At 40.7% G+C, this 17,419-nt stretch overlaps 1 protein-coding gene across 1 annotated transcript; it reads right to left on the bottom strand.

Annotated features, from left to right (window-relative positions):
- Positions 1-1,629: 1,629 nt before the first annotated feature.
- On the bottom strand, positions 1,630-9,317 carry LOC308616550 (granzyme A-like). The gene is made up of 5 exons (XM_081232862.1): positions 9,184-9,317; positions 6,455-6,593; positions 4,867-5,008; positions 4,350-4,619; positions 1,630-2,507 (listed from the first exon to the last, which is right to left on the bottom strand). The coding sequence occupies exons 1-5, from the start codon at positions 9,251-9,253 to the stop codon at positions 2,346-2,348; spliced, it is 783 nt and encodes a 260-aa protein (XP_081088988.1). The 5' UTR covers positions 9,254-9,317; the 3' UTR covers positions 1,630-2,345.
- Between the last annotated feature and the right edge of the window lie 8,102 nt (positions 9,318-17,419).

The following is a 17,419-nucleotide window of genomic DNA, read 5'->3' as shown; positions in this document are numbered from 1 at the left end:
GGGACACAGGTTCGTGCCCTGGTCCGGGAGGATCCCATGTGCCGCGGAGCGATTGTGACTGTGAGCCATGGCCGCTGAGCCTGCGCGTCCAGAGCCTGTGCTCTGCAGCGGGAGAGGCCACAACAGTGAGAGGCCTGAGTATCACACACACACACACAAAAAAGAATAAAGTGGCTACGGACATCCTCAAACACGTATTTGGTGGAAAAAAAGCCCTCATTTCTGTTTGGTATATACCCAGGAGTAGAATTGTTAAGACATAGCATATGTGTTCATTCAGTTTTAATAGACACTGCCACTTTTCCTAAGAAGCTCTACCAATTTACACTTCTACCAGCAATGAACAAGGGTTTCATACAACTCTTTTTAAGTGGACTTCAAAATCTGTAATAAACGTTGCCAGTAGGGAATACTCCATCCATCCTCTTATTGCTATTAAAATCCTAATTAGGGATTATAGCAGACATCTAAAATATCCTCTTAGAGCATCTCTTTTAGATATCAGCATGAGACTTCACTTTCTAATATAGGGGTTCTCATCCCCAGCTGCATATTAAAATCATTGGGGAGCTTATAAAAAGAATACTTTGTCTTGGTTCTCATCAAATTAAATAAAAATTTCTAAGGGTGAGACCTGAGCATTGGTCATTTTAAAGAGCCTGGTAAGTCTAATGGGCAGCCATGGTTGAAAACCAAAGAACCAGTATTTTGGTCAGTCTTCAGGCTATTTTCCTCATTTTTTTAAGAAGCTGCTCTCAGTGTTGCTGTATGTTCTTAGTTCGGATATACTGTGTGTGTGTGTGTATGTATATGTTTATGTATGTATACATGCACACAAATATAAGATTTATATTCCAAAAGGAACTGATGAAAATCAAAGGAATCTGTTCACATAATCTCATCTTGAAGTGGCTACTGGGCTGATGACTATCCACTAAGTTCAATACGCTGAATAAATATCTTGAGTTTTTTCCCAAAGGAAAATTTCAGGCCACAGTTCAACACTCACTCCCTAGTATGAGATGGCAGTCACTGTAACCACCATGTTGATTAGACCTACCCAGACTCAAGGACAAGGGGAACCAAGAAATCACCTAAATAATCCAAGGCTTAAATTCAAACTACTGAGAAAGGAGGCTGACTTTCCTTGTACCCTTTTTTTGGCTAGCTAAGTGCCTCATTAATATCCCCTAGAATTTTAATTTCTGTTTCTCACCTGCCTTTGGAAAATACTGTAAAGCATTTTCTGTTTCTACTTCTCCCATCGACTCAGGTTCTTACTTATAAATCTGAATAGCAGGTGTTGATGTGGAACAATGGCCTTTGAAGGGCAAACATTTCCTTTTAATCCAAATGCTCCAGACTGGCTGTTTCTGTTTCTTGCAGAATTGCTGAGCCCTTCACTGTACTTGTTACTAGACAGACTGACCTTAGTGTCCTTCCTGCTGGGCCCCACTGAATCAGTGAAGTGAATAATTCAAGCCAAGTTTTCATGTCACTTGTCACATGGATGACACAGGTGACACTGGTCCCTGATCTCTCCTTTGCATTATTCACAAGGTCTCTATATTACCCTGGTTCACTTTGTTGGTGGAGATTTGCCTGCTAAAGTTATAGGAGAGCAACAAGTACAGTGATACAAATTGATTTTATTTATGATAAAATTAAGACATGACAACAGTGGGCATATACCCGGAGAAAACCATAAATCAGAAAGATACATGCACCTCAATGTTCATTGCAGCACTGCTTACAATAGCCAGGACATGGAAGCAACCTAAATGTCCATCAACAGAGGAATGGATAAAGAAGATGTGGTACATATATAGAATGGAATATTACTCAGCCATAAAAAGGAACAAAATAATGCTATTTGCAGCAACATGGATGGACCTAGAGATTGTTGTACTGAGTGAAGTAAGTCAGACACAGAAAGACAAATATCATATGATATCGCTTATATGTGGAATCTTAAAAAAAAAGGGTACAAATGAACCTATTTACAAAACAGAAGTAGAGTCATGGATGTAGAAAACAAATTTATGGTTACCAGGGGATAAGGGGCGGGAGGGATAAATTGGGAGATTGGGACTGACGTACACACACTACTATATATAAAACAGATAACTAATAAGAATCTGCTGTATAGTACAGGGAACTCTACTCAATACTCTGTAATGGCCTATATGGGAAAAGAATCTTAAAAAAAAGGAGTGAATATATGTATATGAATAACTGATTCACTTTGCTGTATACCTGAAACTAATACATCATTGTAAATCAACTATACTCTAATAAAAATTTTTAAAAAAGAAGTAACAGCAAATGAAATGAAATACGGTTATCTAAACTGCATGTTTCATAGTGTTAGCTATCCAGCTGAGGTGTTTCTTTGAGAGAAGAGTGTAGATACCAGGTCCTCGAGGGTCTCCGCATTTCCCAGGAAGGCCAAAGGAAGTGATGCCTCTGAAAATGCCTTCACATATCAAAGGGCTTCCAGAATCTCCCTGGGGGAAAACAAGAGGAATGATGAAGACCAGCATCAAATATGACCACTAGCAGAATGGAAGAAATTCCATTTAATGTGGAGCACTTAAGGTGAAGTTAAGACCAACCTTGACTTACTTGACAATTAGTGCTTAAAAACCCAAAATGTTTGGGAATATTCAATAATATGTTTAAATTGGTTTTCTCGATTTGTTTATGAAGCAGTGAAAATTGAAATGAAACTTGTGTTATTGTTTGTGTAATCCACTAACTTTGAGAAAAATTCTCTGCTTTAGAAACTCTCCTGTTTGTCATTTTTTCAAAATGTTTAATAACTCAAGGGATAAAATAGTCAAATGCAGATTGGCCACTGAGGCCAATAAAAGCCATGTTTTCTAGTTCCCCCAGCAGATAATTGTCTTCCCAAAGGAACGAAACCGAAGCAACATTGTCCTTCCCCTTCTCAAATAGACAGAAATTGCTACCTCAAGTCTCCATTGTTTTTTTAATGAGAAAGAAACATTTATTGAAATAAGTTATACAACAGTATCTCTAAAGAGCGTATGGAATGTGAAAGACTCAAAATAAAATTCAACTCATCCATACAGTAATCATTGAACAGAAAATTACATTTTAAAACTTGTGTTATTAATCTGCCAGTCTATCACCCTATATAGTATCAATGAACATTAAAATTAGACCTTGGAGGTCAATTCCTTCAAACTCCCACAAACACCATTCTTCTCTAGCAAACATCGTTCATTTAGTCAACATTTATGGAGCATCTACCATGTGCCATGTAGTCTTCTAGACACTAGGATTAAATCAGTGAACAAAATAGACAAAAAGTACGGCTCTCGTGGAATTTACATTATTCTTTGCTTTTCCTCCCGAGTCTCCTTTGAGCATCTGATGCTAGATGGATGCTCCCGGAAGTCAGTGATAACACTTTGGAACTGCCTGGTTCCACTAGGAGGGAGGCTGCAGTTAGTTGTAAATCATGCTTTATTCTTGTGCCTGAGCCACCCAATATGTGACCTTGTATTCTCTCAAGGAACTTTAGAATCAGCGTATTTAAATGTATTTAAGGTCTAGAGACCAGATTGGCTGTTTCCGGCTTTAGGGAGGATGGGTGGTGCCGGATGAAGGGCTATTGAGGCTTGTACACAGAGTTCTGCAAATGCAAGGCTCTGAGGGCTCAGCTCCATCCCAGTGAAGTGAGAAGTGACAAACCAGTGCTCAGAGCTTAAATCTATGTCAAGGTTTCTTCTACTCCTATCTTTAAGCAGGGCCCAGTCCCAGCCCTTCTCAGGGTATATGGTAGGGAGGCTTGTGTGTACTTTGGAATGGATCATGCTTGGAAGTTGTTTCCGGGGTCTGAGCTCAGTGCTAGGAAGCTATGGGGTTTACCCCGGAGATCTTCAGTCTGTCTTGGGAATGCAGGCATTTCAGACTTACCTGGTTAAATGGCAGAGGAATTTTTGGGGGGTGCTCAGATGGGGAAAACGTACTGAAGGCCCTAGAAGAACCCTGACTTCAGCTCTCCTCAGTGTTATATATATTTTCAGCTTAGATCTATATATGTTAATATGAAAAATGAGAAAAAATAGCTTCTTAGTGGTTTTTGATATAAAATCAAGAAGATGTAGTAGTTCAACACAGGCACTAGCATGGTTTATGATGAACAACTCACCTGAGCTGAGAACATAAATTAATTTTACTGGAGCTTTATCAAACTTCTTTTTAAAAGCACTAGGACGCTGTAGAATCCAATGTCATGACAAGGCAAAGAGTGACTTCACGTTCTCTACATCTGCATGACTTAACCCAACAGCTAGAGTTTGGGATCTTATTTTACTTACACTGCAAGAGTCTCTTCCACCTTGGAGGCTTCCGGCACAAATCATATTCAGTCCAATCACAGGGTTATAATTATAGTGCCTTTGATCGTTGCAGATTTTTCTGTCTATGACGGTGACATTGACCTCTCTCAAAATATCAGACTGAGGTGAATTATTGTGAAACATACCCCACCCTGCAACTCGACACATAGTTTCTGGTTTCACATCATCCCCCAATTTAGGGAGAGGAAGAATAGCCACGTGTTTATTAATTATTGCTTTTTTGTTCAGCTGTTGGAAGACAAGCAAAAAGTGAACAGAATGAGATAATTAAGAATTTCATCCAATAAAAATGAATTTTAAAAAATTTCACATTTTTATTTAAATTCTAGCCCAACCCTCAGGGACCCCCCCACCCCCTTACGCAGCTACAGTCTGTAGTTATTGGGGCACTGAGAAAGGTTTCCATATAGGTGGCCAGACTGTAGGAGCTTCTATGACTGTTAAGTCAATCAAAAGTATAATCAAAGGTCCGTACCTTTAGAAGTTTAAGATCACCCTCATGCGTGTCCTGGTCATAGCATGGATAGGGAAACTCTTTCTTAACGAACATGATCTGTTTTTCAGGCTCTTTCTTGGTTATTGAGTGAGCCCCAAGAACGATCTGGGATCTTCTGTTCCTGAAAACAGACACAACACCGTTAATTTGGTTTACTCTTTAAATCAGAAGCTGAGCATATTATGTGCTGATCAGTTTCATTGTCCCATTTGTAAATATGCTTGCTGTGGAAATACTTGCTTGTGGCTCAGAAAAAATGTGTACTTTGAAGAATAAAAAGTGAATTGTTTATGAATTTATCATTATCATGATCATCATGATCACCTGCAGCTTATTTATAACAAGCTAAACTAGTTTCATTGAAAAACTAAGGATAAGAGAATTCCATGGCAGCTAAGCCAAGTCTTGGGATTTCCGTTGGGGGTTTGCTGCTGTCCCCTCAACCTTCCCTTAGTTGTACTAGAGAATCAGGTTGCAGATGACTGGAAAGCAGAGGTCTCAGTAGTCTAGAGACAAAAGCAAAAGACACTCGACAGTTGTAGACTGATGCACTGAAGAAATCTTTGTAAGAGAACAGCAGACTTAAATGAGAAAACTTTCAGAGATAGATTGCTTAGTGGAAGACCCTATTTGCATGGCATTGAGTGTGTGTTTGAGGGGATGGTGGTCTGCAGGAGGGTCCCAGCATTCTTTCCTTTTATTACTCCATGCTAAAGGTTCATTTTGGTTAATAAAATCAACAGACTCTCTGATGCATTAATGATGAAGGTCATTACCACTCACAGCTTAGTGTATAAACTACACCAACCATATATTCACATTGCTGTTTTTCCATTACACAGCTGATATTAGTCTCACTTAAGACATTAGAACAGTGCTTTCAGTAGACTATACTTTGATGATGAAATGTTCTATAAATCTGCACTGTCCAATATGGAGCCCCGTGTAGGCTACTGAGGACTCGAAATGTGGCCAGTGAGACCGAGGACCTAAATTTGTAATTTGATTTAACTTTAATTAATGTAAATGTAAATATATATAGCCATAGGTAATTTACATAGCCAACATGATAGTGGCTATCATAATAGACAGCCCAGGTTTAGAGGCTTGATTTAGGGAGCGGAGAAAAGACCAGCCGTGGAAGAGGTTTGAAGGCAGTGGTTGACGGTGGTTAAGAGATGGCTGAGGGCCTGAGAAGTTCATAAGAAAAACAGGAAGGCATTCAAAAGAAGCTTTCTCTACTTGACAGTGGTGCTCAGGCCCCTGAGGGGACACTGAAATTTTCACCGTTCTGCACCATGATGAAGTCAAGATCAGAAGCAAAGACTTGCAGCACCTGAGCCGGGTGGCTCTAGGGGAGATCTTCCGAAAGAGCTCTGGATGCTGCTTCCTCACTGGTCTGATTCTTTGGGGCTGAGTCTGGGCTCAACTCCCTTTTGGGGTAAAGCAAGTTGTCAAAGATGTAAGTGATGTAAAGATCTTGTGGCTTTAGTGGTATTCACTCTCTTCATTAATATTCCCCCAAGTTAGAATATCTCCAAAATGTTTTTTAAACCCAAGCACTTACAGGTTACAGTGAGCTGCAGTCAATACCCAGTCTTTTGCAATCAAAGCCCCGGCACAGATACTTTTCCCTTGAAGTAGCACCATGTAGGGTCTCGAATGAGGAGTCACTTGATTTCCTCCAATAATTTTTACACAGAGATCTGTTAAAAAGAAAAAGACAAGTCATATCAGTGACCCCTCCAAAGAGTTCTACCTAAAGCCATGTTTCTAAGACTAGACATGCATTTCCCACTTAGACAGGAGGGGAGATGAGAGCATCCTCCCCATCTTCATGTGGATTTCAGATATCTGAATGTAAATCCCATTCCTGTTGGACTTTCTGAGAAGGTCCTGCTCTTTCATCCACAGAAACCATGCCGTTGGCCGTTCCAGGGATTATCAGGCTGGAAATCTGTCACAACTGCTGACCTCAGGCCTCAGGGCTTGCAAAGGCAGACAACTGTGCATGGGTTTATACCAGTAACAGGTGCACAGGAGCCGCTGGTGATGATGACAACCTTGAGTGCTCTCCCACACCTCTCCCTTTCTGGCTAAGTATTAATTTGGGGAAGCAGAGTGGCTTTTAGAAGCTTGAAAACCACCCTTTTCGCCCCAAGCCCTTGCAAAACCCCACAGCTTACAGACTGATATTAGTACCTTTTAGCTGTGACCCTACCCTTGAGTTCTTTGGTCATTGTGAGACTTTTGCTTATTGAAATTTGCACTCTTCTCATTCATAAATTGAGAGAATAATATCTTTTGCACCTGAAGCTCCCCTTCAATCTCCAGACTGAACCACATGGTTTAATCTAAGCCCTTTTCCAATGAAGAGAGGAGAGAAGATGCTATAGGGAGAGAATTCTGCCTTAGTCAAATTTCTTCGGTGATAGAACAAGAGTAGAGATTCACTATTACCGAACAGTGAGACCAAAGCACGAAGCAAACCATACTTGTTGGTTGAGAGGATCTTGTGCCCGTGTGATATACTCTCAGCTTCCTACACCAGATGTTCTTGGATTCTGCCCAAACATTTCTCCTGACCATTGGCTGGGACTCAGGTTTCCTTCAATAGGGCACAGTGCCTGTTACTCCATTATTAAAGCTAACTCATTGCCAGATTTACAATGAGGTGTAAATGATGAGAGTGGGGGAAGGGGAAGTGGGTGTCCAGAAGGGCTCTCGTTTCCAGAAGGGAGTTGGGCAGGGGAAGTCCTAGACTCTAGAAGTAAAAGGATAAGGAACTTAGAGAAACCCAGAGAACTTCACCTACATCTCAATTTTCCTGGGGTGTATCACAAATAGATGGATTTCAAAGATGCATCTTTGGACCGTCTGGGCTGCAGAAATCATAAACTCAGTATAATACTTCGTTCTGCAGAGTCTTGTGTTTGGTAAGCACATATACCACCTCAGAAAAAGTCCCCATATCCCACAACCTAGGATTCGGGAATAATATTTAGAGCAGGTGAGAAGCTTTTAAAACTAGCAATTCTTGGTTCCCACCCAGAATCACAATAAATTAAAATCACTGGGGCTGGGATATCAGCTTTGTTTCAAACCCTCCAGAGGATTCTAACGTGTAGAAGGATTGAGACCTCCCGTCCAGAGCATCAAGTCTTGCTTTGCTGTGGCTGTTCCTTTTAGGGACCCACATTGCTCTCTCTGACCACAGGAAACAAAGAGTAAGTTGCTTTTGTTGTTTCCTTTGAAGAAAAGATAAGACTGGATTTTTAAAATCTGCTCTGTTTTCACTGTTGTGGAGGATTTAACATGCCTGAACATAGTTGTGCTATGCCATACTTATTGTACTTTGCCCACCCTTTTGTTCCTAATGCCCTGCAACCTTATTATTTCTAAAACTTTTAGGTGCAAGATAAACCAGAGAACTTCCTTGGGAATTTTTGGTAAGATAGGTTGTTGCATCAGCCCCTGCCCAGCGCTTCCATCTCCAAAAGCTGCCAGAATGTGCGGAAAACCCATGGCTGCTCCACACTTGTCAGCACAGTTCAGCCTAGCCCCAGAGTGGTTTTCACTGCCCAGAAAGTTTTTAAGAAACACCTAGAGCTACCCAGGGGCTATTACCCTTCTAGTGATAATCCCATGACTTCTACAGCATTTCAAACTGATGCATGTGCAACTCACACAAAACCAGGCAAGTTGGTTACTACTTAGTACATCAAAGAATAAGCTTCATACAAAATACTATAGCACTTCCAAAGAGTCAATGCGGGGATGCTCCCAATGTCCTAATGTATTCCCAAGGACACACTAACCTAGAGAAATAATGATAAATATTCGAATCATTCCTGATTCTTGGGGTGTGTCTAGGTCAGGTTTAAAAAAAATTGTTTATTTATTTATTTATTATTGACATATAGTCCATTTTGTCATTAAAGCTATCTATGCATTTTCTTCAGCAAGAAAGGCTGAGACATCACTATTCCTTCCCTGAAAGGTCCTATTTGTTTTCCTAACTTAAGAACTTTTTGTTCGTTTGTTTACTTGTTTTTACAGTGTCCTTTTTGGCAGTTTTCAAGCCACTAGTTGGCAGCACTGGTGGTTCTATTATCTTTTGTAAAGGAATTGTAGGATGTTTTTCTTTCTAAAATAAAGATATCTGTAGAATCCAAGAAAGAATGTTAAGGCTTGTGAGAAAAAAATCTCCTCTTAGTAACACTTAGCTAATACTGCCAAAGAGTCTGCTCCATTTTGCTTAATTGCTATAATGGAAATGACAAGAATCAGTCTTACCTTCAGGAATTAGAAGGAGAAAAATGACCATTGAGAGAGTGGCTGCCAGAAAGGTAGAGGACTTCCTCATTGTGGCTGGTGTCCCCACGTCAATCAATGTGAAAATCTGTTTTCAGTTCTTGACTGGCTCTTATTTATATATCGAGAGCACAAAGGATGTGGTTTCCTTTCTTTTCTTTCTTTCCAATTTCAAAGTTGAGTATTAGGAAAAAAAACCCAACAAACCACAAGTGAGAACAGTGAGTAATCACTCATCTGCAGGCATGCTTTCCTTGGCTAGGATTGCTGAGGGGAGAGGGTTGTAATTCTACAGAGCGGGTGGGGACAATGGGCCCTCGTTGCCATCAGAACATAGTATACAAGAAGAGACTCCAAATGTTTCAGCTGAGATTTCGAGGATTCTAGTTTTCATCAGAAGCAAACTTAGCTTTTCTATCCACAAATGAAAGCTCTTTAAAGACTTAAATCAGAGAGTTAAAATTGGTCACCTAAAAGTTGGTCACCAACGAAGTGTCTTTCTAGTCATCTCCTTGGATTTTGTAAGGATTAATCAGCCAAGGGCACGTGGAGATATAGGATGGAAGCTTATTTATTCATAAGCTCCTGCCTGGATTTTCCTTCCCCACTTTGTGGAGGGTAACTTATTGTGCCCCTGTCTGGAGTTTGGCAGGTGGGGACAGAGGCTGGTGGGGTAGGGAGGGTTGGCTCTTTCCAGCGCCCTGATTGTGCTTCCCCTGATCATTTGATTGTACAACTTTAGACATATGGAAGTATCTCTGAGTTGCTCCTTCCTTCCTCCCTTCCTGTCTCTCCCTCCTATCCTTCCTTTCTTCCTTCCTTCCTTCTTTCTGGATTTAGCTAAGAAAGGAAAATGGGAGTCAGACATGGCTACTTTATTCCAGTAAGGAAAATATCTCACTCTAAGAAGGATCATCCTCAGTCCCTGAAGGAACAGTATTCAGTATGCTTTCTATTAGAAATGTCTTTAGCTCTTTTTCTGAGCTGAGGATGTGGTCTTTATTATATGACATGTATATGGTCATATGTTCGATCAGGGTGTTTGGTGTTAACCAGCCATCCCCAGAATTAACACCCCGATGACCTCAGACTCAGAAGTTGCACTTTCAGAAATCACATGACCTTGGAAGAAAGCCCTACTGAGACACCTGTGTTTCCTTTTCCCAGATATTACTAGGGCATCAAAGATGAATCATTTTCAGTAAAGCAGTGGGATACCCTGCTTCTGTTTTTGGTGAATAATTTTAGTGCAGACTTATAAAAAAATCAAATTTTAATTGACTACAGCTACTGAAAATTTCCTAAAGGAAACATTGATAATTCTGTTTCTTTTTATGAGACTATGGTTACCTTTCCTAGACTCATGTTGACTTTTAACAGATTTCCGAGATATAATTTACATACCATCAAGTTCACTCGTTTGAAGTGTATAATTCAATGGCTTTTAGTGTATTTCTAGAGTTCTGTAACCATCACCATAATCTGATTCTAGTACATTTTTATCATTCCCTGAAGAAGCCTCATAATCATTAGCAGTCACTCTGCATTACCCTCCTTCCCCCACTCTCCTGCCCTAGACAACCTCTAATCTACTTTCTGTCTCCTTAGACTTGCCTATTTTGGACATTTCATATAAATGGAATCGTATAATATGTGGTCTTTTGTGACTGACTTCTTTCACTTAGCATAATGCTTTTGAGGTTCATCCATATTGTAGCATGTATTAGCATTTTATTCCTTTTTATTGCCAAATAATATTCCATCATATGGAAATATCACATTTTATTTACCATTTCAGCAGGTAATATACATTTAGGTTGTTTCTACTTTTTACCTATTATGAATAAAGCTGCTATGAACATTTATGTACGAATTTTTGGGCGGACACACGTTTTCATTTGGGGTGTGGGCATAAACCTAGGAGCAGGATTACTGGGTCATATTGTAGCTATGTTTAACATCTTGAGGAACTTCTAAACTATTTTCCAAAGTGGCTGCATCATTTTACATTCCCATCAACAATGAAGGTTCCAGGTTTCTAAATTATTGCCAGTGTTTGCTATTAGTATTATTTTTTATAATTGCTATTCTAGTGGGTGTGAAGCAGTTTCTTATTGTGGTTTTGATTTGCATTTCTATAATGACTAATGACTAATGTTGAGTTTCTTTTCATGTGCTTCCTAGCTATTTGTATATCTTATTTGGAGAAATGGCTATTCAAAAATGTTGCTTGTTTTTTGACTGACTTATTTGTCTTTTTATTATTGAGTTGTAAGTGTTCTTTATATGTTCTGGATATGAGTCCCTTATAAAATAAATGATTTCCCAATATTTTCTCCCAGTCTGTGGGTTGTCTTTTATTTCTCTTGATGGTGTCTTTTGGAAGCACCAAAGTTTTAAATTTTGATGAAGTCCAACTTATCCATCTCTTTTATCACTTGTGCCTTTAGTTTCACATCTGAAAAACCACTGACTAATCCAAGATCACAGAGATTTATTCTTAGATTTTCTTCTAAGAGTATTACAGTTTTAGTTCTTACATTTAGGTTGCCTTTTTAATTAAAATTTTGTCTGGTTCAAATTAATTTTTGTGTGTGGTTTGAGGTAGGGGTCCAACTTCATTCTCTTGCATGTGGATATTCATTTGTCCCAGAATTATTTCTTAAAAAGAATATTCTTTCCCAAGGAATTGTCTTGATCTCTTTTTCAAAAATCAGGTTGCCATAAACGTTAGAGTTTATTTCTGGACTCTCAATTTATAACATTATCTGTCCTTATGTCAGTACCGTATTGGCATATGTCCTTATGCCAGTGTCACACTATCTTGATTACTGAGGCTTTGTAGAAAGTTTTGAAATTGAAAGTTTTGTGTCCACTAACTTTCCCACTAACTTTGTTCATTCTAACAATCTTTTTCAAGATGTTTTGACTATAAAGTATAAATTCTAAAAATTGTGTATTAAGGCTGTTTATTTACATTCTTGGGAAAAATTTTAATTTATTCCAGCTGTGAATGAGCCATTGCAATATTGGAAGCCAGTAGTTCTCAAAATGTGGTTGGTGAGCCCCTAGGGGTTCCTGAAACCTTTTCAGGGGTCTGCGAGATTAAAATTATTTTCATAATAATACTAAGGTGTTGCTTTTTCATCTGTGTTGACATTTTCACTGATGTCACAAAGGGAAGGACGGATAAAACTGCTGGTGCCTTAGCACAAATCAGTGCAGTAGCACCAAACTGTACTAGTCGTCACTGTATTCTTCATTGTCAGACACTCTCAGAAGAGAAAACCAGTTTCAACTAAGAATTTCTTTGACAACTGATGGGAACATACTGTATAGCATAGGGAAGGCTACCTAATGCACTGTGGTAACCTAAATGGGGGGGAAGTCCAAAAGGGAGGGGATATCTGCATGTGTATGGCTGATTCATTTTGTTGTGCAGTGGAGGCTAACACAACATTGTAAAGCTACCATACTGCAATAAAAATTTTAAAAAAAAGAATGTCTTTGACGAGACAGTAGAAACAAGAAAATTTAAAAAAAATTTAACACATCTTTACCCTGTAGTAAATGTCTCTAATATTCTCTGTGATGTGGGAACTGTGCAAAATATGCATGAAGCACGTTGGCTACACATTAAAGTACAATGGTTGCTTTGGGGAAAAGCACTGGTGCAATTGGTTGAGTTGTGAACTTATCTATCTCTTTGATGGAATACTATTTTTATTTGAAAGAATGCTAACAGACGAAAAATGATTATTCAGACTTGGGTATTTGACAGACATTTTCTCAAACATGAATGAAGTGAGCCTGTCACTTTAGAGAAAACAATTGGCAATGTGTTGCTAATGATAAAATTAGAGCTTTCAAGTGAAAATTAGAATTTTGGGAACACTCGTGTCTGCTATCACGAGCTTGACATCTTCCAAACACTTAAGGACTTTCCCAATGAGATGGTAGTGATATTAACAAATGTATTTTAAAAAATACTGTGCAATGAATGTGTCAACATTTGGAAAATCTACATAACTCAATGAATCGATATTTTTCAAGAGAGTATTGCATGCTGTTACATGGATTTGTATTTGAATTTGCTGTCCTCTTTCCATGGTCATAGAGGAGTGAATCAGCTATTGAGGGAAAGGCCTGGAATCATATTGATTGATACATTACATAAATATTTATTGAATGCCTCTCAGGTGCCAGACACAGTGCTAAATGCTGGGGATAAGAAGCAAAGGTGAATAAAACAGAAAGAAGCAAAGGTGAATAAAACAGATTTAATCTTTGCCATTATGGAGCATAGAGTCTACTAAGGAAGAAATTTATAAACATGTGAAATGATTTTAAATTGTTGTATGTAACATAAAGGTAAAACATTGGGTGCCGAAATGGAGAATACTAAGGGACGGTCTGTCTCAGGGAAGATGAGCAGCTGACGTTAAAGCCCAGACCTGCCAGATGAAAGGGTGCCAACCTGAGAAAACCTAGTTTGTGGGGAGTGTGTGTGTGTGCAAGTGTGAATGTGAGTGCCTGTGGGGATGGGGACGTATGTGAGAATGTATGTGTGAGGGCAGGTGGGTGGTCACAAAGCCTGGTGCGTGTGTGTGTGTGTGTGTGTGTGTGTGTGTGTGTGGAACTGAGAGAAGAATATTGGCACAGTCAGAGTGGAGTGAGTGAGGCAGAGACTCCAGCTCGAGCAGGGCCTTGTACACCGTGGGAAGTTCAGATCTGCTCTCAATGTCTGTGAAAAGGCCTCTGTTAGAGGACATTTTATTTACACACTTTTGGAACAGGGTGATGTTCTTGTCCACTCTGCTCATGACAGGTTGAGGAAACCAAGGCCCAGAGAGCTTGAATGGTTTCTTCCGAGTCCTGGGGTGCGTCAGAGGCAGAGTGGCGATCAGGACCTCTGTCCCAGGTTCACTGCTCTTCTTCCTCTGCCAGTCAGGGCTGCAGACGAATCACTTCTGTAGCTGGGTTTCTGCTTAGAGAAAGTACAGTTCTTTTTGCACAAGTTGTCTCAGTGTTCTCAGTGGGGGAGATTGCTCAGGGCTGAGTGCCTTGTAGGTAACAAGCATTTAATATTTGGAATTGTCTCACTGGATACACAGAAATGTCTATTTCTACATATTTTAAAGAAGAGATAATTTAGACTTGGAGAGGGAAGGAGCAGGAAAACGGACATTTCAGAGAGTATTTTCTTATAAGTAAGGCTTCTGAACTGCTTCAGGCTTCAGCATCCTTCTCTACATAGTGAGGGAGAGAGTTGGACTAAGTGCTCTTTGGGGCCCTCCTAAGCTTAACAGTCAGTGAATATACGAGGCCAGGGTGTGGGTTTCTGAAACCACTGTTTTGATCACTTGGGGTTTTTTCAGCATGGGCTTTATGCATGCTGGGTTTTAGTGAGTGGAGGTTGCTGGGTGTGCCTGCCAGGCACTGTACTTTGAACAACATGGGTTTAAATTTTGAGCGTCCACTTATACGTAGATTTTTTTTCCCACTAAATAAACACTACGGTGCTACTTGATCCTAGGTTGGTTCAATGCGCAGATTCAGAACCGTGGATATGGAGGGCCAACTATAAAGTTATACATGGATTTTCGGCTGTCCAGAGGGTCAGTGCCCCTAACTCCTGCTGTTGTTCAAGGGTCAACTATATAAAGGTCAGGGTAAGGGGGAGGGAGCATGAATTGGATGTGTGTGCAATGCGATTTTAAGCAGGGAAATTTAGGAAGGTGTGTTGAGAAGGTGACACTTTAGCAAAAATTTGGAGGATGGTAGGGTGCTAGCCATGAAGATATCGGGGGGAACTTTCCAGGAATAGGGGAAAAGCCCTAAGTTGGTTCCTGGTGAGTATGAGGAAGAGCAGGAAGGCCAGCATGGCTCGAGAGAAGAGAGCGAGGGGAGCACAGAAGGAAATGAAGTCAGGGGAATGCTGGAGACAAAACTGTGAGGGCCTCATGGGACCTTGACCCCAAGAGAAACAGGAACCATTGTTGGGCTTTGAGCAGGGGACAGACATGAGCTGAAGTGTCTGAACAGGATCACTTTGGCTGCCGTGCAGGGAGCAGACTGAATGGGGGCAAGGGAGGAAGCGGGGAGGTTAGGAGCTGATTGCAGTGATTTAGGACGGAGAGGATGGTGGGCTGGACCCAGCAGGCAGCAGCAGAGGTCATAAGATATAGTCTGATTCTGGATATATTTTGAAGGTAGGGCAGGTAATATTCCCTTGCAGAATGGATGTGCAGTGAAAGAAAAAGAGGAGTCAAAAAGACTCCAGAATTTTTGGTCTGAGCAACGGGGAGGATGGAAGATGGAGCTGCCATGAAATAACGGGGAAGTCTAGAGTTGACGCAGGTTTGGAAGGGAAGATATGAGGTCTGCTCCAGACAGGTTGCGCTTCAGATGTCTGCTAGACACCCAAGTGGAGCTTTAGAGTAAGGCGGCTGGCTCTAGCAGCCTGGAGTTAGGGAGATGTCTGTGCTCAAGACAGATTGGGAATTATCAGCGTGTAGATGGCGCACCGTCTCCAGAGTCATAGAGCCTAAATGCCGTGGGAGAGGGAGTGAGGATGGAGAAGAAAAGTCCTGGGATTTAGCTGCGGGTCACCCCAGCATGAAGAGGTAGAAGAGAAGAGGAGGTCCAGCAATGGGGGCTGAGAAGGAGGGACCTGTGAAGTAGGAGGAGGGCCAGGAGAGGACGGCGTGCTGGAAACCAAGTGAAGAGAGGGCTTCAAAGAGGAGGAGGAGCTCCACTGTGTCAAATACTGCTGGCAAGGCAAGTAAAAGGGGACTGAAAACTGACCATTGGGTTTAACAAAATGAAGCCCTTGACGAGCCGTTTCTGTAGAGTGTGGAGCAAAAGCCATACTGCAGTTTCAGAGAGAATGGAAGGAGAGAAATTGGAGTATAGACATCTCATTTGAGGAGTTTTGACATAGAGCAAAACAGAGAAATGGGGGAAATGCCTGGAGAAGGAGTTTTGTTTTCTTTTTTTAAGCTGGGGAGGGTAGAAGCATGTTTATGTGCTTATGGGAATAGAAAAAATGGGGGATGAGGTGGTGGGCGGGGGAGGGATGCAGAATTGCTGGAGCTGATGTCTTTGAGTTGGTGAGAGGCACTCCTGAAAATCCATGTTGCAGTTTGCTCTCGGCTGAAGCTCTGGAGGCCTAACCCACGTACCCAAACTTGGAGGAGAGTAATGTTTAAAATGGAGAGCAGATTTAGCACACTATTGTGCGACATAGTGGCATTTTTCACTTGCTCTAGGCACCTCTTCTCTCCTCGCAAGACACATCAGCTTGAAGGCAGAAGCTTGCTTGGTTAGATAGGATTTTAAAACTCCCCTAACTCCTACCCCGAATCTGAAATCACATTTCCTTCCAGTAAGACTTTCGCCTTGCTGATCTAGTGCTGTCTCTCTCAAAGGAGCTGACATCAGGCCTCCAGAATCAGCATACCGTATTTCTGCAACAATGAGCACTGACAAATGACTCTTCGTTATCTCTCCTTTTTCAGAAAGCGGTCTGTCCCTCCTGTCTCTTTTCCTTAGACATACTGGTGATAACAGGAGGGTTAGATTACAGAATAGCTTTCTTCAGCTATTTCTCAATCTCTAGGATGCCCTTTGGAGATACTGTATGATTTGTTCTTCTCAAGTCTATTTAGTGGGTTCTTGACAACTCCTCCCTTTGGGTGGGACGCTTGGTTAACCCCTGTGCACCCGTTGAAAGTTGCTGCTTCTAGTTTCATTCTTAGAAGACAGACAGCTCTTTTTTTAAAAAAATTGAGATATAATTCACATAGTATAAACCTGGCCATTTTAAAGTGTACAATTCAATGGTTTTTAGTGTATGCACAGGGTTGTGCACCCATAACCATAATCTAATTCCCAAAGATTTTCACCACTCCAAAAAAGGAAACCCCACAACCATTAGCAGCCACTCCCCATCCCCCACTTCCTTCTACTCCTTGGCAAATACCCATTTACTTTCTGTCAATACATTTGCTTATTCTGGACGTTTCCTATAAATGGAATCATACATGTGGCCTTTTCTATCTGACTTCTTTCACTTAGAATAGTGTTTTCAAGCTTTAGCTGTGTTCAGCCATGTTCATACATGATACCATGTATCAGTTCTTCATTTCCTTTTATGGCTGAATAATATTCCATTGTATAGACATACCACATTTTGTTTATCTGTTCATTAGTTTTA

The sequence above is a fragment of the Mesoplodon bidens genome, assembly GCF_964165515.1.
Source record: "Mesoplodon bidens genome assembly, chromosome: 4".
NCBI classification, from domain to species: Eukaryota; Metazoa; Chordata; class Mammalia; order Artiodactyla; family Ziphiidae; genus Mesoplodon; species Mesoplodon bidens.
This window is presented reverse-complemented; position numbering and strand designations above follow the sequence as displayed.